Source organism: Topomyia yanbarensis, chromosome 3, assembly GCF_030247195.1.
Source record: "Topomyia yanbarensis strain Yona2022 chromosome 3, ASM3024719v1, whole genome shotgun sequence".
NCBI classification, from domain to species: domain Eukaryota; kingdom Metazoa; phylum Arthropoda; class Insecta; order Diptera; family Culicidae; genus Topomyia; species Topomyia yanbarensis.
The window spans coordinates 259,364,143-259,390,405 of record NC_080672.1 but is presented as its reverse complement, the minus strand read 5'-3'; the positions used below and the strand labels follow the sequence as shown (position 1 = coordinate 259,390,405).

Genomic DNA, 26,263 nt, shown 5'->3' with positions numbered 1-26,263 from the left:
AAATATTTACAGTTATCTTAAAACTAACAATATAGTTTGGTACACAAAAGGGGGAACAAATATTTATGAAAAATTTCACAGATGTTTTAAAACTAGGGATACAAGATTACAAGATGGGGCACAATAGTTTTAACAAAGAGCAGAAATTACAACTACCTTAAAACTAGGAATACGGAATACAAATTTGATTTTTTATCGGATACTTATGCTTGGTCATTTCCAAAATCGGTGTAGAAGTAGTTGTATCAAGGACAGGGGAGAGAAGGCGTAGATGGTGACCGGTAGAGAAGAGCAAAACTTGCAACTTTCGGGCAAACGGGAGATCAGCGAAACAAATTTGCGCCTCAGTCTAGTAGGTCGGATTGGCGGATGCTATTCTTCGGACCCGCGGGGAATCCGTCAAAGGGAATCCTTCGGACCTCGAGTCGCTCTCGCTTCAGATTCCGTAGTGATAAGGGCGACGGCGGTTACATAGTGGCAGTCTGGAGCTTATCTGTTCCACACGGCAAGAGGAAACTTCTAAAAACGAGAAATAAAAAGAGAGGGGCTAAATTGGGATATTTATCGTTTTTATGAAAGTATAAATAAGGGACATATAGGGGAAATCACGATTTGCCAGCATATCTCGGACTGGAACATTGGGTGGTCTACCTCGGGCCCGAAGGGAATCCTTTAACTGAGACCTGGCGTCCAAATACCCGGCGCATACCCAGACAACGTGCTCGATGTCGTGATAGCCCTCGTCACAAGCGCACAGACTACTCTCCGCAAGCCAAATACGCCGCAAATGTGCATCTAAGGTGTAGTGGTTGGACATAAGTCGGGACATTACACGAATAAAATCCCGACCCACATCCATCCCCCTGAACCAAGGCTTCGTTGATACTTTTGGGATAATGGAATGTAGCCATCGTCCAAGTTCACCATTGCTCCACGAGGTTTGCCAACTGTTGAGTGTCCTCTAACGACAAATACTAAAAAATTCGTTGAAGCAGATTGGTCTTTCGTATATGTCACCATTTAATGCGCCCACCTTTGCTAATGAGTCGGCCTTTTCATTGCCCGGGATAGAACAATGAGAGGGGACCCAAACAAAGGTAATCTGATAAGATTTTTCAGATAACGTACACAAGGACTCTTGTATCTTCCCCAGAAAATACGGGAATTGTTTTTTAGGCTTAATCGCACGAAGAGCCTCGATAGAGCTGAGGCTGTCCGAAATGATGAAGTAGTGATCTGTGGGCAGAGTGTCGATGATCCCAAGGGTGTACTGAATTGCAGCTAACTCTGCGACGTAAACTGAAGCGGGATCATTGAGCTTGAATGAAGCGTTGATAGTATTGTTGAAGATACCGAAGCCAGTGGACCCATCGAGATTTGATCCGTCAGTGTAAAACATTTTGTAGCAGTCGACTTCTCGGAATTTATTATAAAATATATTGGGGATCACCTGCGGGCGTATATGGTCCGGGATTCCACGAATCTCTTCCTTCATGGATGTGTCGAAGAATACAGTAGAATCAGAAGTATCTAGGATACGGACACGGTTGGGATTGTACGAAGAAGGATTGATGCTCTGTGCCATGTAGTCGAAGTACAAGGACATAAAACGGGTTTGAGAATTAAGCTCGACGAGCCTCTCGAAGTTTTCAATCACCAACGGGTTCAGAATGTCGCATCGGATGAGCAATCGATATGAGAGTTCCCAAAATCGATTTTTTAGCGGAAGAACGCCCGCCAGCACTTCGAGACTCATCGTATGGGTCGAGTACATGCAACCCAAGGCAATGCGCAAGCAACGATACTGGATTCTCTCCAGTTTGATGAAGTGTATGTTCGCAGCGGAGCGGAAACAGAAACACCCGTACTCCATCACCGACAATATCGTTGTTTGGTATAACCTGATTAGGTCTCCTGGGTGAGCACCCCACCATGTTCCAGTTATTGTTCGGAGAAAATTGATCCTTTGTTGGCATTTCTGTTTCAGATACCTAATGTGACATCCCCAGGTACCTTTAGAGTCGAACCAGACCCCGAGATATTTAAATGTGAAAACCTGGTTGATCGTTGCACCCATTAGTAGAAGCTGGAGTTGCGCCGGCTCACGCTTCCTAGAAAAAAACAACCAACTCAGTTTTCTCCGTGGAGAACTCAATACCCAGCTGAAGAGCCCAAGCAGACAAATTGTCCAAGGTATTTTGTAATGGTCCTTGCAAGTCGGCAGCTTTGGGCCCTGTAACAGAGACCACCCCGTCGTCTGCAAGTTGCCTTAGCGTGCATGAATTGGCAAGACAATCGTCAATGTCATTCACGTAAAAAATGTAGAGCAGGGGACTTAGACATGAGCCCTGGGGAAGACCCATGTAGCTAAATCGCGATGTTGTTAAATCGCCATGCGAAAAGTGCATGTGCTTTTCAGACAACAGGTTTAGCAAAAAGTTATTTAAAATTGGCGAAAGACCATGCTGGCGCAGCTTCTCTGACAGAATGTTGATAGAAACTGAGTCAAAAGCCCCCCTTAATATTCAAGAAGACTGATGCCATCTGCTCTTTGTTAGCATAGGCCATTTGGATTTCTGTAGAAAGCAACGCAAGGCAATCGTTCGTCCCTTTGCCTTTGCGGAAGCCAAATTGTGTATCTGACAGTAAGCCATTTGCTTCAACCCAATTGTCGAGGCGAAAAAGGATCATTTTCTCGAACAACCTCCGAATACAGGACAGCATTGCAATCGGCCGATACGAGTTGTGGTCGGAGGCTGATTTTCCTGGTTTTTGAATGGCGATGACCTTCACTTGCCTCCAGTCATGAGGGACAATGTTACCCTCAAGAAACTTGTTAAATAAGTTCAGCAAGCGCCTTTTTGCAGTGTCAGGCAGATTCTTCAGCAAGTTGAATTTGATTCTGTCTAACCCTGGGGCGTTATTGTTGCATGATAAGAGAGCAAGTGAAATCTCCACCATCGAAAACGGTGTTTCGTTCGCGGTATCGGGAGGAGACGCGGCGCGGCACGTTTTCTGTACCGGGACAGAGTCCGGACAGATCTTCTTGGCGAAAGCGAATATCCAACGGTTTGAATATTCCACGTTCTCGTTGGTACTGTTTCGGTTACGCATACGTCGAGCCGTACCCCAAAGAGTGCTCATCGCTGTTTCTCTCGTTAACCCGTCGACGAACCGGCGCCAATAACTGCGTTTTTTGGCTTTCATAAGAATCTTCATTCGCTTTTCTAACGACACGTACTGTTGATAGCTAGCGGGTAACCCGTCTTCCCGGAAGGCCTTATATGCAGTGGACTTCTCCGCGTACAGCTCTGAGCACTCTTTATCCCACCACAGTGTGGGAGACCGTCCATGGGTATTCGCGCTGGGTACTGGTTTAGTCTGAGCTTGATTCGCACTGTCGAGAATCAAGCCAGCCAAAAACCTGTACTCTTCCTCCGGAGGAAGTTCTTGAGTGGATTCGATTTTAACGGATATCGCGGTCGCGTAACTCTTCCAATCAATGTTCCGTGTGAGGTCATACGAGGCATTGATTGTTTTCGATGGTCTTGAACCGTTAGCAATTGAAATCACGATAGGCAAATGATCGCTACCGTGGGGATCAGGGATCACCTTCCACATGCAATCTAACTGTAGCGATGTCGAGCATAGCGATAAATCCAACGCGCTTGCGCGTGCTGGTGGTGTAGGAATCCGCGTCATTTCTCCCGTGTTTAAGATGGTCATGTTGAAATTGTCGCAAAGATCTTGGATTAATGTTGATCTATTATCATCATGAAGACAACCCCATACCGTACCGTGCGAGTTAAAGTCTCCTAGAACTAGCCGCGGTGCCGGTAAGGATTCCGTGATATTACAAAGCGTTCGGTGCCCTACCGAGGCTCTAGGAGGAATGTAGATGGAAGCAATGCAAAGGTCTTTACCTTTGATTAAAACTTGACAAGCGACAATTTCAATGCCTGGTGTTGAAGGGAGGTTAATTCGGTTGAAAGAATAGTACCTTTTGATCCCCAAAAGTACTCCTCCATAGGGGTTTTCTCGATCCAGACGAATTATATTAAAGTCGTGGAAGTTGAGATTTATATCGGAAGTTATCCAAGTTTCACATAATGCGAAAGCATCACATTTTAAACTATTTAGTAAAAATTTAAAGGAATCGATTTTCGGGAGGATACTTCTGCTGTTCCACTGTAGAACAGTGATCGAATCGGTGACCTCGTTCGATGACTTAGCCATCGAAGGATACGATCGCTGCAAGGAGGGGCCATTTAGTAGTCAACTGCTTCAAAAATGTTTGCACTATAGGGAGAAAACGTATCAGAAGACTTTTAAGAGGATCAGTAACATTGAAAGCTGTGAAAATTAAGTCCACTATGTCAGAAAATTTCATTAGTCCGCTACTGGACTGAGTATCTGTTTGAAAAAAGGGGACACTTGGGGTTTTTGGTGTCCCTGGAAGTGGTGGGTACTCCTTGTTAGAATTAATATTTCCTAGTCCTGGAGCAAATTGCTTCGGCTGTAGTGCATCACTTCCGTTGGATTTATTGATTGTAGTTGGCGCACTCTGAGGGGACGACACCTTGGTACTCTTACGAGGCAATTTAGGGGAGGCTAGATTTCTCCTCTTCCTGGATTCCCCTTTTTTTTACAATGGAGAAGACCTTTATGTCCTAGCCCAGTACACGTGCTATTGGTAGGGTCCAATCTACTGCACGGGGTGCACTGGGGGCGTGTCGGACTCGAATGGTGACCAGCCATTAATACCGACTAAACTCCATTGGGCTCCGCCATCATTCCTCCCAGGATCTACCTCTCGGTATTACTTCTGGGGGGATGGCTGTACTAAATGTACTCATTCACTCTCACTCACGCGTTCATACATCCTGTATGAGGCTTACTTGGGTGCTCTCTCAATCGCACTTTGATTCACTCTCAAACACTCCCACATGAGGCTGACTTTAGTGCTCACCTTTTACGTTCCATGCGAGGCTGACTTGTGTGCTCACCTTACTCGTTCCTTGCTAGGCTTACATTTGTGCTCGCCCTACCCATACCGTGTGAGGCTGACTTAGGTGCTCACCCTATCACCTGATTCACTCTCAATCGTGCCACTCTATTGTACCTTTGTCACTCCCTCTGGCATCCCATGTGGGACATTTTTCTTAGGCCCCACTTCTGACATACCATGCGAGGCTGACTTTTGTGCTCACCTTTTTCATTCCTTGCTAGGCTGACTTTTGTGCTAGCCTCTACCAACCTGTGAGGCTGACTTTTATGCTTACCCTTAACATGCAGTGTGAGACTGACTTGGATGCTCACCCTTTCACTCCTCTGCCACGCCATGAGGCATCGATAGCTAGTTCCAACATACTACGCTACGACCCTCCCGTCTTGGCATGAGGCAGTCCACTTATACGCCTATACACTCACTCTTCTGTCTTGCTTCGGGGTGGCTGGGTTTACCCCTTACGCGGTTGCCATTCGCTGCGCCAACCTACCTCGGCATGAACAGACCATGTAGCCTACTGGCAATCTGGATGGTAGCAACCGAGACTGCGTTCCACTTCTCCACCGATTGACACATCCGCTGAATAAGGGTATCAGGGGTTGTGTCCCAGCCACAGACGTCAAGCATTGCTGTTCTTTCGACGTCGAACCGATGACATACGAACAGTATGTGTTCGGCAGTTTCATCTACACCTGGGCAGTCCGGGCAGACTGGGACCTCCGCGTGCCCGAACCTGTGGTGGTACTGACGGAAACAGCCATGGCCTGACAGGAATTGTGTCAGGTGGAAGTGAACTTCCCCATGGGGTCTTCCCACCCAGCTCGATATGCTAGGTATCAGCCGGTGAGTCCACCTACCTTTCGAGGAGTTGTCCCATTCACGCTGCCATCTGGCGACCGAGGTCGCCCTGGTGCGCTCGCGGGCTCCCCTATTTCCACGTAGCTCGAAGCACTCCTCATCTTCCCGAATGACCAGCCCGACTGGCATCATGCTCGCTATCACGCAGGATGCATCGTGTGATACCGTGCGGTAGGTAGACATCACTCTGAGGCACATCACGCGGTAGGTGCTCTCCAGTTTCTGTAGGTAACTGGTTACCCTCAGTGCTCTTGACCATGACGGGCCGCCGTACCTGAGGATAGATACGGCAACGCCTGCCAGTAACCTACGTCTACTGGCGCACACCTTTGAGCTGTTGGACATCATTCTCGATAGTGCCGCAACAGCAGTCGACGCTCTCTTGCACGTATAGTCGACATGGCTGCCGAAGGTCAGCTTGTCGTCTATAATGACTCCGAGAGACTTCAGACTTCGCTGTGAAGTGATCGCGACTTCTCCCACATGGATAACTGCATGTTGTGCCGACTTGCGGTTGTTGACGATAACTACCTCCGTCTTATGATGAGCGAGCTCCAGGCCTCTCGCGCTCATCCATTCCTCCACCGTGCTAATCGCGTGTTCTGCGGTTAGTTCTACCTCAGGAATTGACTCCCCGTAGACCTCCAAGGTTACGCCGACGATCTTGACCCCAGGAGGGAACTTCAGTCTCAGAACCCCGTCATACATGAGGTTCCATAGCACCGGGCCTAGGATCGAGCCCTGTGGGACTCCGGCGGTAATCGGAACCCTTTTCTGACCGGCATCGGTCTCATATATCAGTACGCGGTTTTGGAAGTAACTTTCCAGGATCCGGTACAGACCCACCGGTAGGCTAAGCCGGTGTAGCGAGAGCGTGATGGCATCCCAGCTTGCGCTGTTGAATGCGTTCTTCACGTCAAGTGTCACTAACGCACAGTATCGAATACCTCGCCTTTCTCGTTGGATCGCTATCTCGGCAGTATTTATCACTGAGTTGAGAGCGTCCACTGTGGACTTACCCTTCCGAAAGCCAAACTGGTTGCTTGACAGACCGTCCGTACCTTTCGCGTACGGGGTGAGCCTGTTGAGGATGATCCTCTCAAGCAGTTTGCCAGTCGTGTCTATCAGACAGATTGGTCTGTACGCCGATGGGTCGCCTGGCGGCTTCCCGGGCTTCGGCAACAGCACCAGTTTCTGCCTTTTCCATCTATCGGGGAAACGGCACTCGTCAAGGCATCTCTGCATAGCTAGCCTGAACATGTTCGGGTTCGCTATGATCGCTGCCTTGAGAGCGTTGTTTGGAACTCCATCCGGCCCTGGAGCTTTGTTCATTGCTAGGGATTTAACCACTGCGAGTAGTTCTTCATTCGTCACTGGAGCCACCATTTCGACCGTGCCCGCACTGTCTCGTAGTGCAGGTGGCCAGGGGCTTGTGGCTCGAGACGGGAAGAGTACTTCGATAATCGTTGCCAACCGGTCCGGATACCGTTCTGGGGGTGAGGAGCCCCCTTTGGTCTTGGCCATCACAATCCGGTAGGCGTCACCCCACGGATTCGCGTTGGCACTCTCACACAGGTTGTCGAAACACGCTCTCTTGCTGCTCTTAATAGCCTTGTTAAGGGCCAATTTCGCAGCTCGAAACACTTCACGGCGGTTCTCTCTTGCATCCTCGGTGCGAGCTCTTTGCATCCTACGTCTAGCTCTGAGACAGGCTGACCGTAGAGCTGCAATCTCGGCACTCCACCAGTATACCGGGCATCTACCGTTTCTTGGCAGTGTTTTTCTCGGCATAGTGGCGTCGCACGCGCGTGATAGAACAGCTACCAGCGCATCCCCGCTTAGACTGTCGGTGTTGGCCTTCAGTCCCAGGGCCGCGGTGAAAGCTTCGCTGTCGAAGTGATTGGACTTCCACCCGCGTACCTGACAGGGATCTCCCGCCCTCGGATGCTGCACACCATAGTTGATCTTAAAGCGGATTGCTAAATGATCGCTATGGGTGTAGCCTTCGTCTACCCTCCATTCCATGCCTGGAGCCAGACTCGGGCTGGCAAAGGTCAAATCAATCCACGCCTCCACTCCGTTTCTACGGAATGTACTAGCGGAGCCATCATTAGCTAGCACAGTATCGAGTTTCGCAAGCGCTTCCGTTAGCGCTTGACCCCTGCTATTTGTACAGCGGCTGCCCCACTCCACTGCCCAAGCGTTAAAGTCTCCCGCTATTACTACCGGTTTCCGGCCCACGAGGTCCGACGAGAGCCTGTCGATCATCTGGTAGAACTGTTCTATTGGCCACCTTGGTGGGGCGTAGCAGCTGCAATAGAACACACCATTGATCTTGGCAATCGCCACACCCTCGGCGGAGGGGTGTATTACCTCTTGAACCGGGAACCGTCCCGTTGTACAGATTGCCACCATTCCAGACCCGTCCGACACCCAATTGCCGTTGCCGGCAGGGATGCTGTACGGGTCTGATAAGAGGGCGACATCTGTCCTCGACTCCGAGACCGACTGCCACAGCAGCTGTTGGGCTGCTGCACAATGGTTAAGATTTAGCTGTGTGACTCTCACGGCTTCTTCTTATTTAACTCACCGAAGGGACACGAAGGTCCGCCCATAGCATGTTTATGGGCTTGCTTCTTAGCGGTGCAAATAAGGCACTTATATGCCTTAGTGCACCCCCGCTCTTTATGTCCCTCCTCGCCGCAGCGACGACATAGCTTGCTCCTATCTATGCCTTTGCATTCGTACGCTTTGTGGCCGGACTCAAGGCACCGATAGCACCTATCCACTGGAGGCGGCTGGGGTATACTAATAGGGCATACCGACCAGCCGATCTTCAGCTTCCCTTTCTCGGTTACCTTTTTGGCATCCGCCTTCAGTAGCCTGAGGTAGGCTACTTGGGTGCCAGAGGGTCCATCTCTCAATCGCACAGAGGCCCGCTCGATTGTGACGTCGCAGTGCTCCTTGACGGCTGCGACGACGTCTTCTGCGGTCGTGAACTCGTCCAAGTGCTTGCACTGGAGAGTTGTTTCCGCACCTAGCGACCTGATTTGGGCGCCCTCACCAAGGACCTCTTGGGCCAAGGCCTTGTATACTGCACTTGATTGTGCGCCTCGCTTCAGCACCAGGAGCATCTCTCCCGTGTTGGTGCGTCTTACGCTACGCACATCCTGCCCAAGGGCCGAGAGGCTTTCGGCCGCCTTCATCGATTTAAGGACATCGGCGTATTTGTCCTTGTCGGTTTTTAACCACAAGGCTTCGCCTCTGTCCTTGGCCTTCCTCGCAGGCCGCGGTACCTCCGGTTTCGGTGCCGGCTTTTTCTTGGTGACCAGCGTCCAGGGGTTTGAGCCCCCCTGCCCCGGTCGTGCCGGGTTGCTGGTACCATCGCTCTCCACAGCGAGGTCACTCTCGCCCTCGCTTACCTCACCCAGGCGGCGTTTGACCTTGACGGTTGCACGCCGAGTGGTGTCGGTTTTGGCACCCTCGCCTGGCGACTTCCTAGGGCGCTTCGCATTCGATGCCGTCTTGCGATTGCCCTTTCCTTTTCCCTTCGAGGGGAACTCGGTCGCCGCTCCGATCGACGTGGCTGCTCCGTAGAAGGTAAAGGCCACTGTCTGTGAACCTCTATCGACCTTCTCTCTTTCCTCCCTATTGGAGGCCACCGTCTGGGTTTCTCTGTCGGGCCTCTCCCGACATTCCACCCTCTCAACATAGGCCTGCTGTTCCTGCCTTGCGACACGAACAGCTTTCCGGAGCTCCAGGAGGCTCAACTTCAACTCCTTGGCTATATTCTGCTTTGCGCTAGCGAAGTCGATTATAGAATCGAGTTGCTTCGCTACTTTGCGCATCGCAGATATTGGCCCCTCCGATGCATTGGTAGGGTTATTGCCTACCGCCGCTGGGGGGTCACTGGTGCTTTCGGATGCAGCACTCATCGCTCCACTACTCTCCCCACGGGGGGGAGACCTCGCCAAACCACCTCTAGCGAAGGGGTTTGGCACCTCCGTCTGTTTTTTTTTATTTTTATTTATCTCCATGTAAAGTCCCACGAGTAGCGCGAGAAATATATGTCCGCCACGCCAGAGCTCCGCATTAGCGTGGTAAGGGACGCTTACTGTGGGGGTTGCCCAGGTACCCCACAGGCTCCGTTAACGATCGAGCATCTTTTTCATCCCCGATCACTCATCCCTCGGCACGGGTCGCTTCACGCCTTGGAATTGGGGTTATGCCCTACCTTGCTTTACGTGGTGATCTCGGCCCGGATCATCACAACCATCCTCCTTTACCAGGGCTTTGGACCTGTAGCTCTGGTTCTCAATAGTTCCATGTACGTATGTTATTACAGACATGCTACTATTGAGATCCGTCATTCGCTAGCGGAGTTTTCCCCTGGGTTAACCAATGATGTTCCCTCTTGTGGGTCGTCAGATTCTTGCTCAACGCCAGCCAAAAGAGCAAAGGAATTTTCGGAAGGGACTGATGGCGAAGCATTCTTTAGCATTTCTGCATAAGAGTGCCTCGAGCGATCCTTAAGGGAGCGCTTAATTTTATCCCCGCGCTGTTTGTACGCCGGGCATGACTTAAGAGCATGCGGAGGGCCCCCGCAGTGAATACACTTCTCAGTTTCTCCACCGCAAGTGTCATCCTCATGTTCTCCCTCGCATTTGCCGCACCTTTTCTTATTGCCACAATAAGTGGCTGTGTGGTCCAGTTGCTTGCAAATTCTGCAGTTCATTACCCGCGGTACAAACAGGCGAACAGGTAGGCGAACCTTATCCAGGAGGACATAGTTGGGAATAGCAGATCCGGAGAAAGTCACCCGAATCGAGTCTGACGGAGAATAAGTTGTCTTATCATTTTCAGTTTTTGCGGAATACAATTGCTTGCATTCCAGAATCTTCACATTTTGAAGTGAAGGGTCCTTAAAGCAGCCAACCCCGTACTTCAACAGGTCTTCGCACGTTAGACCCGGTTCGGCGACGATTCCATCGATCTCCACTGCCCTACAAGGCACATACATTTTGAATTGCTTCGTAAAACGCTCGCTGCGAGCAATCTGGTTTGCCTGGTCGAGGTCATTCACTAAAACGCGTATCTTATTAGCTCGAACACGTGTTATCTGAGCTACGGCCGGGTAGTTAGCAGTCAGCTCCCGTGATATTTCTAGAATATTGGGCGATTTCGTGTTGGGCCGGAAATACACCACCCAGGGTCCATTTGAACTGGCTGGGTATGTTTTAATACGGTGAGGACTGGGGGAATCAGGAGAGGGAGTAATTTCGGGTTTATCCGGTAAATCCATGGGAATATCATTCCCATCCAATGTTCCTTTGCCCTCGGCGCATTGCTACAAAATCATCCATAACTCTCGATAGGAACAAAAATGATAAATTATCAATACATATTATTGAAGGTAAAAGATTGACGCGTAATTTGATGTGATTTTTGAAGTTTTTTTTAGCGTGAAGACCACAAGAAAAAACACAATTGAAATTTTTAAATAGATGCAAAGTACCGTTATTCAGACAATTATACAGTAGAAATATTTTTATGAGATAGTGTAAATATCATTCCATATGTGTACAAAAATTCATTCAATTATCTTCAGTAGTTTTTAAGATATTAAATTTACAATTTTATCATGCAATAAAGTTTAAGGGTTAATAACTTAAAGAAAAAAAAAGGAGTTTTAACGAAATATTTATACCAAAAGCTATTCACCATAATCCCTATACAATAAAATATATCTCATGAAAATCGGTGATTTTGCGAAAAATTCGAGGATCACTTGACATGGCTTTACTCAAACCAATACGTTATTCAATGTATATAAAGTAGTGTTCTTCATTTTTCATGATATTGTTCATATTGATGAACAGTAACGGCAAATCTATCACAAGAATGAGATAATAATCCTAAGACAGGTTCAATGACACTCTATGGAAAACGTTATCTAATATTTTGTGACTTTTAACATCAAAAATGAATTCAGCACCTTAAAATTAGCTTAACTTGTGATTTTCAGCCAAATTAGACAACATTTTAGGTTTTGTCCGACTTTTGTTCGAAGATCCGCCACTGTGCGTCGGTCAAATTTTGATCAATTTTGGCCATTTTTTCTAGAACGGCTGGCGAAATTTCGCGACTATGAAGTGCATTAGTCGCGAAATTAGTTGACCTCTAGCGTATTATTTGTTTACTGTTTGTCGATGTAGACGAGAAAATTGCCATCACGCAGAAAAAAATTTATTAAATTCAAAAATAAACCACTTTGAATTCAACAAAATATATTTTTGACTCAGGGCCTAATAGCAATTTTCTTTGAATCCAAAATATTTGTTGTTAGCTTCAAAGAAAATGTTTGTTGTTTCTACAATCAAGCTCTGCAACGACTTTGTGTAGATTCAATAAATTTTTTATTTGAATCAATCATATGTTTTTTTGAAACAAAGATTTTTTTTATTACTTCAAATAAGCTACTTTTTTAAAATAATACAGTAATCTATTTGCCACAAATTCTTTTATTTCGCATTGAAAAAAATGCTGAAAATGTTATCAATTATAACATGATTGTTGTGTTGTTTTCTGTCATCGCGCCAGTTCCTAATTTCGCTCTTCTTTACTTAAAACTAGATAGCAAATAAGATGAAGTGCAGAGAGATCGCAACACGTATAGTTGGCGACATTGATTTAGCAAACACCAGGAGATTCTGAATAAAAGATAAGGAATTACTAATTTTATCATTTTCCGTTGTGCATTTTACTTACCAGAAATTTCTCTTTCTATTTATGCAATGGATACATTTGATATAATAGATTTCCTCTTTACCGCTAAAATTAATTGCTGATTGTTTCAGTTGCCACAATGCATCAAAATGGTGTAAATTGAAACATGCATAAAGAACAAAATTATATTCAACAATTATATTTTCAAATTCAATAGCTTTATTTTTGTTTCTAAAGCTAATATTTTAAAACTAGTACTCCTTGTTATTCGAAGCAAAGATATATTTTTTCGATTCAATAATTTTTTATACTTTGAAGCAAAGTCCTATTATTATCATTTCTAATATGATCATTTTCTCTGCGTGATAGCACCATAAAAATTCATCGGCGTCAAAATGCAAAAACGAGGTAGCCAACCGGTGTTACCGTTTTCGATAGGATTTGTCTACAAAATGTCAATAAATCGATCGTTGCAACCCCAGTATGACTTTTTACCATTCTCTTGTTCAAACTAAAATTCTTCCAAATCTTGTATAACACCATTTCGAAACCATCAATCCTCGACCATGTCTCGATATTGCTTGCCAGTGATTTTTGAAGAAAACTGCGCCTCCGATACCATTCGCGTTCAAACTGCGTCACAGTTTAACCTAACATAAGCCACATTTGATAAGATAAATCTTTGGCAGCAACCCGCGAGAAGGTTTCTTGATGAACGGTCATTTTTTATTCAATATTCGAAAATTTGAAAAAAAATCATTCCTATATTTTTGCATGATGAAATTTCAAAGAAGACTTAGCAATTAAAAAAATAAATTCATATGTCAACTCAATTGTCCGAAAAATCCACAAGAAAAAACTTGTTTTAATTCACCTAGCGGTGCAATGGTGCCTTTCTCAATCATGAACACGAGATTTTTGTAGTTGCTTATATTTATTAAAATCTTTCAAATGTATACATTACAATTTTATTATACATGACTTGACAACTATATACAAGAAAAGAAATCATTATTCGGGATCTAAAATTTTGCAAAAGAAAAACCAGCCACGGTAATATAGAATTGAAAAACATGTGTTAATCCACCTAGCGGTGCAATTGTACCTTTCTCAACCATACACACGAGAATGTTTGCGTTGTTTATATTCATTAAAAGCTTTCAAATGCATATATTATATTTTATTATTATACATGACATGACAAATATACAAGAAAAGAAATCTTTATTCGAGTTCTGAAATTTTGCAAAAAAAAGCAGCGACGGTAATATTGAACTGAAAAAAAGGTGCGAAATCGGCGTCCCAAAAAGTAGATTTTTATAAAGAAAAATTCGTGATGACATAAAATCTCGACGTTTCATGCATTCTAAAGATGTTTGGCATCAAAAATACGAATTCGATTTCTAAAATTTCATGGGGTCTCCCCTTTGAAAATTTTTTTTGAGTTCCGGCTTATATGGGAATTTCATATGTCACCGGACAGTTCAGTCTATATTTCCGGAACTATAAAAGCGACCCGTGCGAAATTTTATAAACATCTGTGGGGATATTATAGCTATCATTTGGGACTAAGTTTGTGAAAATCGGCCCAAACATTTCCGAGAAACTGATATGAGTTTGCTAATTTTGAAAGATGGCCGCTTTTCCCGAGCACTTCCGGAACCGTCTATGGTGGTCAATGTAGTCAACGAAAGTTTGTTTGGCCGTCGATGACCTAGAACTACAAATTTAAGTTGTTTGAGAGACATTTTAGCGAAATTTTTACCTTTTTTGCTTTCATCGGAGTATCGGTTTGAATCGCAATTTGCTATGTGATCGCACGCCACAACCCGTAACTCCAGAACCGGAAGTCGGATCAGGTTAAAATTTAATAGCCATTTACGGAGAAGCAATACCTTTCATTTGAGACAAAGTTTGGTTGAATCGATCTAGCCATCTCCGAGAAACCGATGTGACTGTTATTCTGAATTTAGATACTTCGGTCGGGGCTTCCGGAACCGATGATGGTGGCCAATGTGGCCAAATAGACTTTGAATGGATGTTAGTGACCTAATACTAGAAATCGATGCAGTTGTGGTCATATTTTGGAAAAAATTTCACCTTTATACATTCATTGCAGAATTTATTAAAATCGACATTTTCTGCGTGATTGTGCTCACCACCCTGTAATTCCGGAACAGGAAGTCGGATCCATCAGAAATTCAATAGCAGCCTATGGGAACGTTGTATCTTTCATTTGAGACTAAGTTTGTCAAAATCGGTTCAGCTATCTCTGAGAAAAATGAGTGACATTTTTGGTCACATACACACACAGACGCACATATACACACATACATACATACACACATACATATACACGCACAGACATTTGCCGAACTCTACGAACTGAATCGAATGGTGTATGTCACTCGGTCCTCCGGGCCTCCGTTAAAAAGTCAGTTTTCAGAGCAATTGCAATACCTTTCTATTGAGAAAGGCAAAAAACATTAAAAACACCCTTTACAAGAGTATTATTAGTTTCCAGTTACCGGCGGCATTTGAATTCGGGATCGATCCGGGACCAATTCTTTTCCGCACCTACACACAATGCTAAAACTACGCCGGTCAATTGACAATTTTCAACATGGAAAGTTTCTGCATCAGCCAGGCCGTCCCCGCCAAAGTAAAAAAACAACAAATAAATATGTGCGGCTTCCCCGGATTACGGAGTCATGTAATGGATTAGCCACCTGTGCACGCATTTGTGAAAGGTGGTCTACGGGTGGTCGGGAGCAACATCAACTCTGTGGCCAACTTTCTGCTTTTACCGGGTGAGGAATCATGTGTGCCCCATAAAAATAAATATTTATGAGCGATCTGTCGCAAAAAACTACCATCGTTTACACAATCACACGCACGTCCGAGCATCGAGTTGGAACAAAACATATTCTTTATTGGAAAAAATCGTTTTTTTCTGTTTCATGTTATTGTCACAGCTAGAGGCATGTCGTAGAATGTTTGCCGAAGAAAAGTTCTGCAGAGACAAATTGGGTGGCTTTAGTTTTTTTCCCGTGGTCTGGATGCAACTAATTGTTACAAACTATCTCCTTGTTTATGCGGATTTTTTTGGATTGGGTAGTTTACGTTCTCATCTGATATAATCAATATTGACGTGTAATCTCTTTCATCATTTGTGATATTGGTGTATATAGAATCAAATTCACTGTCCAGATCTAGATCAGGTTTCTAGATAAAAAATCAAGAATCTGCAATTCGAGAAATCATCGATCTAGTTTTAATGACTATTATCTCCGAGACAAAAATCTCGTTATTTGAGCATGGCTATGAAATGAATATATTGATGAATACAGATACATTTATTTTTAGAATGATTACCGACGAGACTAGAGTAGTGAGCGATGACGAGTTGTTCTATTAAAATTCTCAATTTATCTTTAAACATTTATTGCTAATTTGACATTTCAACTGGAATGACTATAGACTTTTCTACGGCTCATGTACGTACACGGCACATGACACAAACACTACATCACTAGCTGGTGGAAAATAATAAACAAAGACGGCAAAATCAAATGGGATTGTTTTCAACCAGGAAGCTGCAGAAATGTTCGTGAGACCGGGCGACAATAACTCAATTAATTTGTACTATTTCTAGAGTATACTGTGCACAAAAGGTTTAACGCCACAGAAACATCATTTTTCCGGCTTTGTTTGTATCTGACTGTGAAGAAGGAGAATCACTGCTCGCACACAACCATGATTTTTGCAAACTCATTTTAGTTTATATTTTTCATATTTCATCTTTATGAAATGCTTAGCACCTTTACACCATGGACTTCCCTACACACTGTAAACGATGCGCATTTACACATCCACATATTTCTAGCATACCTACTTATGAAAAATGTTTCCCTCCTATTTGCAGACCCATCAACAATCGTGAAAAGCGAAAATATTCCACTCAGCGCGATGATGGGCATGGAGTACCCTTCGCTGCAACAACTGACAACGTCGATGACCCCACCCCACGCTCAGCTGTTGAACCCGATCGATCGGCTGTACTCGATGCAGAACTCGTACTTTTGTAGCCCAGATGGCAGTAATCCGGGTGGTAACGTGGCCGCCGGAAACAATGCCACCAACGAGCTACCGCCCAACCATCTGCATCATCCGCACCATCTACTGTCAAGCACTCTTCATCACCATCAGGGGCCTCCGGCGAACACCGGAACAGCGACCGGCACCGGATTGAGTCTGCAGCCACCGCCAGCACACCACGGAAATCACGGTCATCCGTTACATCCCCTTCAACAGCATGCTCACCATCATCAACATCAGCAGCAGCCGTGAATCAATTAGTCCATTTGCAAATCGAAACATGTGATTTTACAATGAAATGAACGCCAAAATTAGTTTAACATGCCAAGCAATGTTGACAGTCGAAAAAAGATCAAGAAAAATTTTAGCATTTTTTTATCTTTGGAAACGAATTGAATTTCATTTCATACTAATCAATTCATTGCAAGTCTTCAAATGGGTGAATATTAGAACAGTAATAGGAAATAGATATGTGCTTAGCTAATTTCCTGATAATGCGTTCTGAATTGAAGGATGGAATCGGATTGCTCAACCTTCGACGATGTGATTGGTAATTGAGATTGATGACTGGTTGATTGGCCTCTGGGTGCATAATGGCATCACTATTAGAATGGTTTGGATTTGTGAGCATGCCATTTGGCGGTCGGCTTTTTAGGTGCGTCTTGTAGGTATCCAAAGTGTTTTTTTCCTAACGGTTATGTTAATAAGTGGCGCGACTAATAAGGATTCATCTGTAAATACTAACATTAGAAGTACTTAGGATTCGTATGCAGAATTTATATTGTTATATTTATGTATGCTTGTATTGTATTCGTGTAGCTCAATTATAACCACCAATAAAATAACACCGCAATAATGTATGTTTACAAAATAAAATGTAAAGACAGTAAAAAGAAATATTTCCTTCCTTCTTAGGGAGAGCAGTGCTAGTTAGTAGTAGGGTTGAGTTGGGGCAATTTTTACCTTTCCTAATCTAAAGGTTACGCTCTGAAAACGACGTTTTAACTGAGGCCCGGAGGCAGATTATCATATAACATTCGAATCAGTTTGTCAAGAACGGCAAATGTCTGTGTGTATGTATGTGTGTTTTTTTTATCGAGGCCGATTTGGCCGTGGTACTGTCGGATTCTTATCGCAGCTGTTTTTTCCAGCAAGCCTTCCGACTAAACCTCAACCTCCTATATCTCCTCTTGGTTCCTCGATTGCGTCTATTCGCTGTATGGGTTTTTATTCATCTATTTTGTTTTTATTCATTTTTTTTTAATATTTCTTATTTTTTATTTTTATTCTTTGTTTTAATCCTTTTTTTTATACCCACGCACCCACCTGACTCGCATCCCTTCACACCCACTGTTGCAGGATTTTTAACCGACTTGAAACTACTTGTTGGTGTCGCTAAGTTAGCCCGTTGGCCTTCCTGCATACGCGGAGCCCTTTGGCTACTCTGCGTACGTTGAATTAGCATGCTATCCAATCATCGCTACTTGTTGGTGTTGCTAATTTAGTGCTCGTTTCGCGCTGCGTAGCCGGTCCACATTCGATCGTCGCCGCGTTGGAATCCATCGGGACGTGAAGCGATCTGGAGGAGCCAAAAGACCAGGGTTGTTAATCGATAATCAATAGTCATCGTCGATAACGTTAACCACCCGTCAACGTCATCGGATACTCCGTTAACGATAATGTATCGTCGCCTTCATCGTCATCGTCAGGGCCGGCGGAAAGCGTGGGTAGTATGGGTAGTACTACCCACTCGAAAATAACCGAGTGGGTAATTACCCACTCGAAATTTTGAACCATTTCAAAAAATTTAGATGTGCAACGCATGTATCTCGCACTACACACATTTAAAAACATCGATGTATTACAATTCCATTTGCATAAACGAACGTGATTTAATGTGAATGTAATGTAAGTGCATTGCGAAAAGAGAAAAAATTCTTACTAACGGACCCCTCACCCTATGCTTTCTACCCACTCGGGCGTAAAGTGTTTCGCCGCCCCTGGTCATCGTCGATAATTGTATCGTCGTATTCATCGTCATCGTCGGTTCATCGGTTATCGCGATACATTTTGCGTTACTTTCCCGTTTATTGGAGTTGAAGTTGATTTTCAATTGTTTAGAAATAAATAACTATTGAAGGACATGTTGGCAGTTGCAAATCAATAGTTTTAAATATTTTCAATGCACAGGGGGGAGTCCGACGATGTGTCAAAATGATTTTTTTCAACTTTTGGGGTAAGTTTATTATATTGAATTGGTAAGTGAAATTCAATAGTTTTGGGCATTTTCAATGTACCGTCGGTGCTTCAAAATAGATTTTTTTTAAACTTTTCGCGAACTTTTTATATTGAAGGGCAGGTTGTTGGCAGTTGAAAATCGATAGTTTTGGATATTTTCAATTCACAGGAGGATCCACCAGTGCACAGTGTTTCCAAAGTGGCTAAAAGGTGAAAGAAATTCTTTGAACCACGAAAAAGCATTTTTTAGCTATAGCGTCTTCAGAAAAGTTTATTTATATTTTTTTTGTATTTAAAAAGTATTAGTTGGGTGATTAAACCCCCTTAAGCTGAGAAGTAAGTTTTTGTTTGGTCATTTATGAAAATAAAAAAACTTTATTTGGCAAAGTTGTTGAGAATATCTTAAGTATTAACTTCGCTGAAAAGACTACGTGTCTTTCTGTCATTTTTAATATACATTTGTGGAGATTTCTTTGATATACTCCTTAAAATTTGTTTTTTTTTTCGAAATGCTTGTCCTGGTAATTTTGTAAAACTTCAAAATGATCCAAGATTTTGTTCTGCATAAGAAAATACAGAATTTTTGTAATGTAAGTTTATTTGTATCTCTTACAACTTAGAAGTTATCGAATGTTTCAGTGTCCAAAAAGCAATATTTTGGTATGGAAGCCGCAAATTTCCGCAGACGAAGCTATAACAATACAAATCTGTAAAACAATCACTATCAAAACCGTTTGGTGGGCTCTAGCCTACGTTCAAGTCAAATTCGAATAGGGAAACCCGGGGCTATTAAAACAGTGGGGGTAATTCGGACCCCCTCAATTTCTCAGAAAATAGCGGGAATTTCTGACTATCGTACATATTCGTGGAACTGTATTCTGAAACATTAATTTTAAGAGCTGAATTTGATTCTTTGTTCTTCGTAGAAAGGAGATAGAACGTGTTTCGTTATTTTGCTATTCTCAAAAAAAAATTATTATAATGGAAAAACCGCGATTAAATCAACAAAAAGTGAAAAAATAAATGGTAAGTGCCTTGGAAAGCTTGAGGCTCCTTTTTTATGGAATAATTTTTGATTGGGTGAAAACACAGATATTTTCGAGACGCTCACCACTTTGATGCGAAATGAGCGTACGGGGCTATTCGGACCCCCTATTCCGTCAAGCACCGTTCAGCGGCATGCGGCTGCGCACACCATTGCACTCGCCACAGCAAAGAAATTACATGGCTCGCCAATCGACAGCTGCGACTTACCAGATTAAGTTTTTGTAAAGCAATTTATTTTTTTTGCTTCTTAAGGAGTGTCTCTTATAAATATTTCATAGGTAAAAACAATTCCATCGTGAAAAAATTAAAGAAAAATTACGGTCTGAATCACCCCGTAGGCAGGTCCGAATTACCCCTACATTGTAAAAGGATGGAAAAATGTAGAGGTTTGCAAATCGTCGCCTAGCGCTGCCATTGAGTGGTGCAAATGAACCTTTTACGGCACCAAAATGTAGCTGAGGTTTCTAACTAACAATTAGGACCTGTAACCGGTAAACTTTTTCACATCTATCCACCTAAAAGGGCGATTTGCTTAAGTAGTTCCGAATAGCCCCGGGTTCCCCTACATTCCTTCTTTAAAATATTTGTCTTATCTGAGAGATGCAAAATATACAAAAATAAAAATACTGCACTGTAAGACCTCCTTAAGGGAATTTTTTAATTTAATGATCAGAACGGGTTATGAGGCTTTGTCGAGAGACTAAAGAAGAATATTACACATTTAAGGGTAAAAGAAGGAAGCATGAGGCATCTTGTTATATAGTGGAGAGAAGAAACGCAGGAGGAGGCTAAAAGCTTCCCAACTAGAAAAGGAAATCAAACATTGGAAATATGTATATTCTCCTTTTTAAAATTCTAAATCTTCTAGTTTAAATTAAAAAATTAGAATAAAATTAATAATTGTTAACACGACTTAAATGTGTAGTGTAATTTATGAATGGCCTAATAATAGTGGTTTAGTAGTTTTTTTTTCAATAACATGTTTTTGCGTGCTAAAAATTACTAATTACACAAGAGCTCAAAATTTGTTTTCTTCATGGTCAAAATAATTTTGATCACCTTTTTGCCGCTTGGAAACACTGTGCACCTGGGACTCTTCTGTGCACCAACTTACTCGAAAAGTTGAAAAAATTCCATTTTGACACATCGTCGGACCTTTCTGCGTATTGAAAATGTCCAAAATAATTGATTTTCAACTGCCAACAACTTTCCGTTCAATATAATACGCTTTCCCGGAAAGGAGAAAAAAAAATTCATTTTGACGCATCGTCGGACCCCGCTGTGCATAGAAAATGTCCAAAACTATTGACTTTCAACTGCCAACAACATGTCCTTCAATATTTATTTCTAAACAATTGAAAGTTAACCGCATCAACTTCAACTCCAATAAACGGGAAAGTAACGCAAAATGTATCGCGTTAACCGATGAACCGACGATGACGATGAATACGACGATACAATAATCGGCGATGACGATGAAGGCGACGATGCATTATCGTTAACGGAGTTTCCGATGACGATACATTATCGTTAACGAGTAACGCCGATCAATTATCGTGAAAAATGTATCGTATTAACAACCCTGCAAAAGACCTGGTTCGAATCCCTTCGTGGCCACACTCGCAGAGTTTATAATAGACTTGAAGCATTCGCTCATATCTTGCTAGTTGGTGTTGCCAGCTTGCTGTTCTATTCGCCACTTTCTCTGAAGCTCATACAGTATAAGTGTCATTTCTCTGCTGACGGTATTCCATGTGCCCTCGTCTCGACATCTCTGCCGCAATTTTCTCTACGTTAAGCGAAGGTATCTCGCTTCGCACTGCGTCAAATCTAGGACAGACGAGGGTGTTTCCTCAAGGTTTATGTACGTGTCTGAACCGATATAGGTACTGTTTAAAACAACCATGACCGGACGGGAACTGCGTCAGATAGAGGGTTACTTCACCATACTTCCTATTTACCCAGGTTGAGAGTCCAACTTTCTTTTTCCGATGAGTCCTAACCATGCTGCCATTTGGCCCTCGAGTCAGCTCTCATTGTTTTCCGTATTACCCTGGTACATTTCTGCTTATAGCATTCGTTATCTTCCATTAGGATGATGCCGATAGGGATCATTCCAGCGATAACGCAGACTACCTCTAATCAGATAGCCGTGTAACTTTACTTGATTCCGCTGTGTCTACAGCACCACAACTCAGACCTCACCTCCGTACCTCAGTATCGACGATGACACGCTAGCCAGAAGACGCCTCTGGCTACTGCTTGGCCTGGCGATGTTCGGCATGATTCTGCCTAAAGCGTTTATAGCTTTAGCTGCATTCTCGCAGGTACAGTCGACATGGGTGTTGAAGTTCAGTCGGTCATCTATCATTACGCCCAGCAGTCTCAGCGCCTGCTTCGAGACTATGATATGCTCCCCGACAGTGAGCTCTGGTCCATGCAGAACTTCGCAATTGCTGACTAATAGTACCTCCGTTTTGTGGTGGGCTATCTGCAATTTTAATCCTTGCATCCTGTTTCCAATCCTTTTGATCGCCTTCATCGCCAATATTTCCACCTCTTCCGGAGTTTCTTCCAGTACCGTTATTACGATGTCGTCTGCGAACCCGACGATCTCTACTCCCCAAGGCTTAAGCATCAGCACGCCGTTATACACCCTGTCCCAAAACGTTGGACCCAGGATTTAGCCTTGCGGGCAGGGATGCTAACCTTCCAGATTTATCTGGATTCTTCCAGATTTTTAAGCGTATTCTACACAGGTTGCTAGGGACCATTATTTGCACAATGGCTTCCCAGATTGCGCTATTGAACACGTTTTTGACGTCTATCGTTATCACGGTACAGTATCGATTTCCTCTTTTCTATTGCGCGGCATTTCGGCTCTCTCGTTCACTGTTCTAATGGCGTCCACCGTAGACTTGCCCCTCCGAAATCCGACCTGGTTTTTTGCAAACCCATTATCGCTTTCCATAAACGTTGTTAACCTGTTAAGGTCTCCAAAAGTTTCCCTAGCGTATCCAGCAGGCATATTGGTCTGTACGACGATGGATCCTCGGGGGACTTACCTGGTTTGGGCAGTAGCACTAACTTCTGGATCTTCCATTTGTCAGGGAAGTGTCAGCCCTCGTTTAGACGCTTTTGAAACACTTGTCTGAACATACTCGGGATTGCCGTTCTGTATATGCGATGTTGGGGATTCCATCTGGTTCTGGCGCTTTCTTCACCTTTAAACCCTTTGTCAATGCAACACGTTACTCGTTGGAGACTTGTATCACTTCGGCATTGTTCCGCTCTAGCTCGCTGTACGGTATAATTGTCCATACTATTGGATCCGGCTCCGGCAAGATAACCTTCTGTTTATCAGGGCACATTTTCAGAGGCGTCATGGGCCCTCTGATCTTCGTCATCGTCATACGGCATGCGTCGCTTCAGGGGTTAGTGTCAACATCCTGGCACAACTCTTTAAAGCACATCGATTTTTTTTGCTTTTTCTCACGTTTTGATGTTCCTTTTTGCAGCGCGGAATACACTTATCTATGTCCGCTCCAGTGCTAGCTCCTCTGGGTGAATCTTCTGGCTCTAAGGCAGCTTGCGCGGAGGGCTCTGAGCTTCTCGTTCCACCAGTACACTGGACGATGTCTGTTCCTTGGCTCTAGTTTTCTTGGCATTGTGGCAGCGTTTTGCCAGGTGATCATAGTGCATAGTGCGTGTAGTCTTCGCAAATTCTCCAGTTCATATTTGCCACTAACGACGGGCTACAAATGGTAACGCCGATGATGGACTCCCGTTCATTTCTGCGGAAAATTGTGCTGGTGCCCTTATTGTCATCGAATTGAGTGTCCAGCGACACTGATCACGACACATTGGATTTTATTTTATGTTGCTGACCAGCTTTACCATCAAACGGGGTTACTTGCAACACTTTTTAGCTTCAAACCGGTATAGCTAAAAATGGTTAAGCTTTAGAATAATATTTAACATGTACATGCGCTAATGAGAGTATGAAGAATACTAAATAGTACTTATCAAATCAAAGTATCATTCCCTGTTTTCAGGATGGGCAAAAATTATGCTTGTTACAAGTAACGCATAAGGGGTAACTTGCAACACATGAATTTTATTGAAGTCTAATGCAGTATATTTTTTTAAACTTTAGTACATTGACTAAATATACTATAATTTGGACACCTATTTTTAATTTAGTTGAATTTATTTTATTTAAAATTCATGCCTATGTTGTTTACATACAACAACGTTTTTGAATAACTGTAAATTTCGATTTATTCCAGGAATTCGCCCCAGTGGTGATCAATGATACCCCGTTTTACAGTAGGTAAAAATATTACAGCTGTAGGAAAGGTAGGCATTTTGCATCCTTGCACACCTATTTCTCAGCGAAATCTTAACCGATTTTTACAAGCCTGATTTCCAATGAAAGATACAGGACTTCTATTCACTGCTGTACATATATTGTTACACTTAATATCGGTTTTGCTGTACAAAATAGGGTAATCCAACATAAAAATTTTGAAAGTAATACGTGCCAAAACAAACTTTAATGCTTTTTTGAAAAAAAACCTGTTTTAATCCACCTAGTGGTGCAATTATGCCTTTCTCATTTATCTAAACTATGATTTAATGCCTGGTTACGTTCAATATAAAAATGTGGAAATGTCTATTACATTCTTATCACACTTGATAAGTATACATAAGTGTACGACTGTCATGAACCGGATAAGCAACATGGTGACGACACAGACATACTTGAAACAAACAAAAACATAATATTTATATAGCTTAATCAGCGTGAGTTCAATGTTGTCTTCATGTTAACTTCATGGTGGATATCACACTAGTTTACAAGAAAAATGAAGCTTCAAAAAAAAGTATTTTTAGGCTAATTTTGGGTCGCGGAACACGAAAACAATATTCGTTTTTTGTTCAAAGAAGCGATTATGTGATTTTCACAAAAAAAAAACAAAAAGTGCTCAAAAACTCGTTTTTGAGCACTTTTTGTAGTTTTTAGTCAATATTTCGTGTCAAAATCATCCAATTATTTTAGTCAATATGTAGGTTGAAAGGTGCCGAGATATCCTTTCCAAAAACATGAAATATGTATCGATCATATGTAATATTTTTAGTGCTGCAAGCGACTGGTTTAAAAAAGTGCATTTTTGCCCATTTTTAAAAGTTACTCATTTTTAATTAATTTTTTTACAGAAAAACAATTTTTTTCGGACTTTGTAGAATCTAAGATGACAGATAATATGTTAACGCTAATTTTAAGCGTAATATCACTAACATCGGATGGAAAATGTTGATGCTATGGCACATTGAGCGAAATTGAAATTTTATGATTTTAGCAGACCCTGTCCTGGTGCGGCGGTTTAGAGGGTGTAGCACTGGTCGCATAAGCCAGTCGTCAAATATACGAGTCACTATCAGGAAGGAGTCACAGTGGGATCGTAGCACTAGCCACGTAATGTTCTGTGAACTGAGAACCTGCTGCGAAACCTGTTGAAGCAGAAGGCGAAAATTCCTTTAATTCGTTAAATATGTACTCACCACAGACAAAACAAAACTTTTCCAACGAATATTTCCACATTTTAAAAAGAGCATTTAGTTGTACAATCAAATATCCAAAACCATTTAAATGCCGCAGGATGGATGGATGCAAGCTCGAGAAGACAGTACCCAACACAATCAATAACTATCATGTATAGAAGATAATTTCAGCCGAAAGTATGATTGTGCGAAAAATAAAAAGTTACAATTTTCGCTCAGTGCTTCATACCATCTACATTTTTCATCCGATTTTTGTGACCATTGGCTTAAAATTTACACAAAAAGATTATTTCTCTCATTAGATTCTAAAAGAATTTTCTTCTATCCTTGATTTATTATAAAAAGAATACTAGAAATATGCATTTTTTAAAAAAGGTCGAGCATTAGACTTTTTTTACTTTGGTCGATTGCAATCATAATACATGTACATTTGATCTACGCATATTATACATATTTTTAAAATAGTGCCCAAAACACCTTTTTCAAAGAAATATTGAAAATGGTTCTTTGAAAAAAACATGGACAAGGTTTTCGTATTCAGCGATCCAAAATTAACTTAGAAAAAACCTTTCTTCTTAGCTTATCGCGATTATCCTAAAATTGTTACATTAGATATGAAAAATTAACTGAAAATATGAAAAAATATTTTTTCTGTAATAAAAAATAGAGCAAAACAAAAAAGAGGAAGCAAAAGAAAAACGTTTTGCTTGTTTTTTTAACTCG

At 42.8% G+C, this 26,263-nt stretch overlaps 1 protein-coding gene across 1 annotated transcript in view; it reads left to right on the top strand.

Annotated features, from left to right (window-relative positions):
* LOC131690583 (LIM/homeobox protein lim-6) overlaps positions 1–17,535 on the top strand; it is a 65,161-nt gene extending 47,626 nt beyond the window's left edge. Inside the window, exon 7 of the mRNA XM_058976478.1 lies at positions 16,518–17,535. Coding sequence (XP_058832461.1) covers positions 16,518–16,942 — 425 coding nt within the window. The 3' untranslated portion in view covers positions 16,943–17,535. The remainder of the gene's footprint in view (positions 1–16,517) is intronic.
* The last annotated feature ends 8,728 nt before the right edge of the window (positions 17,536–26,263 follow it).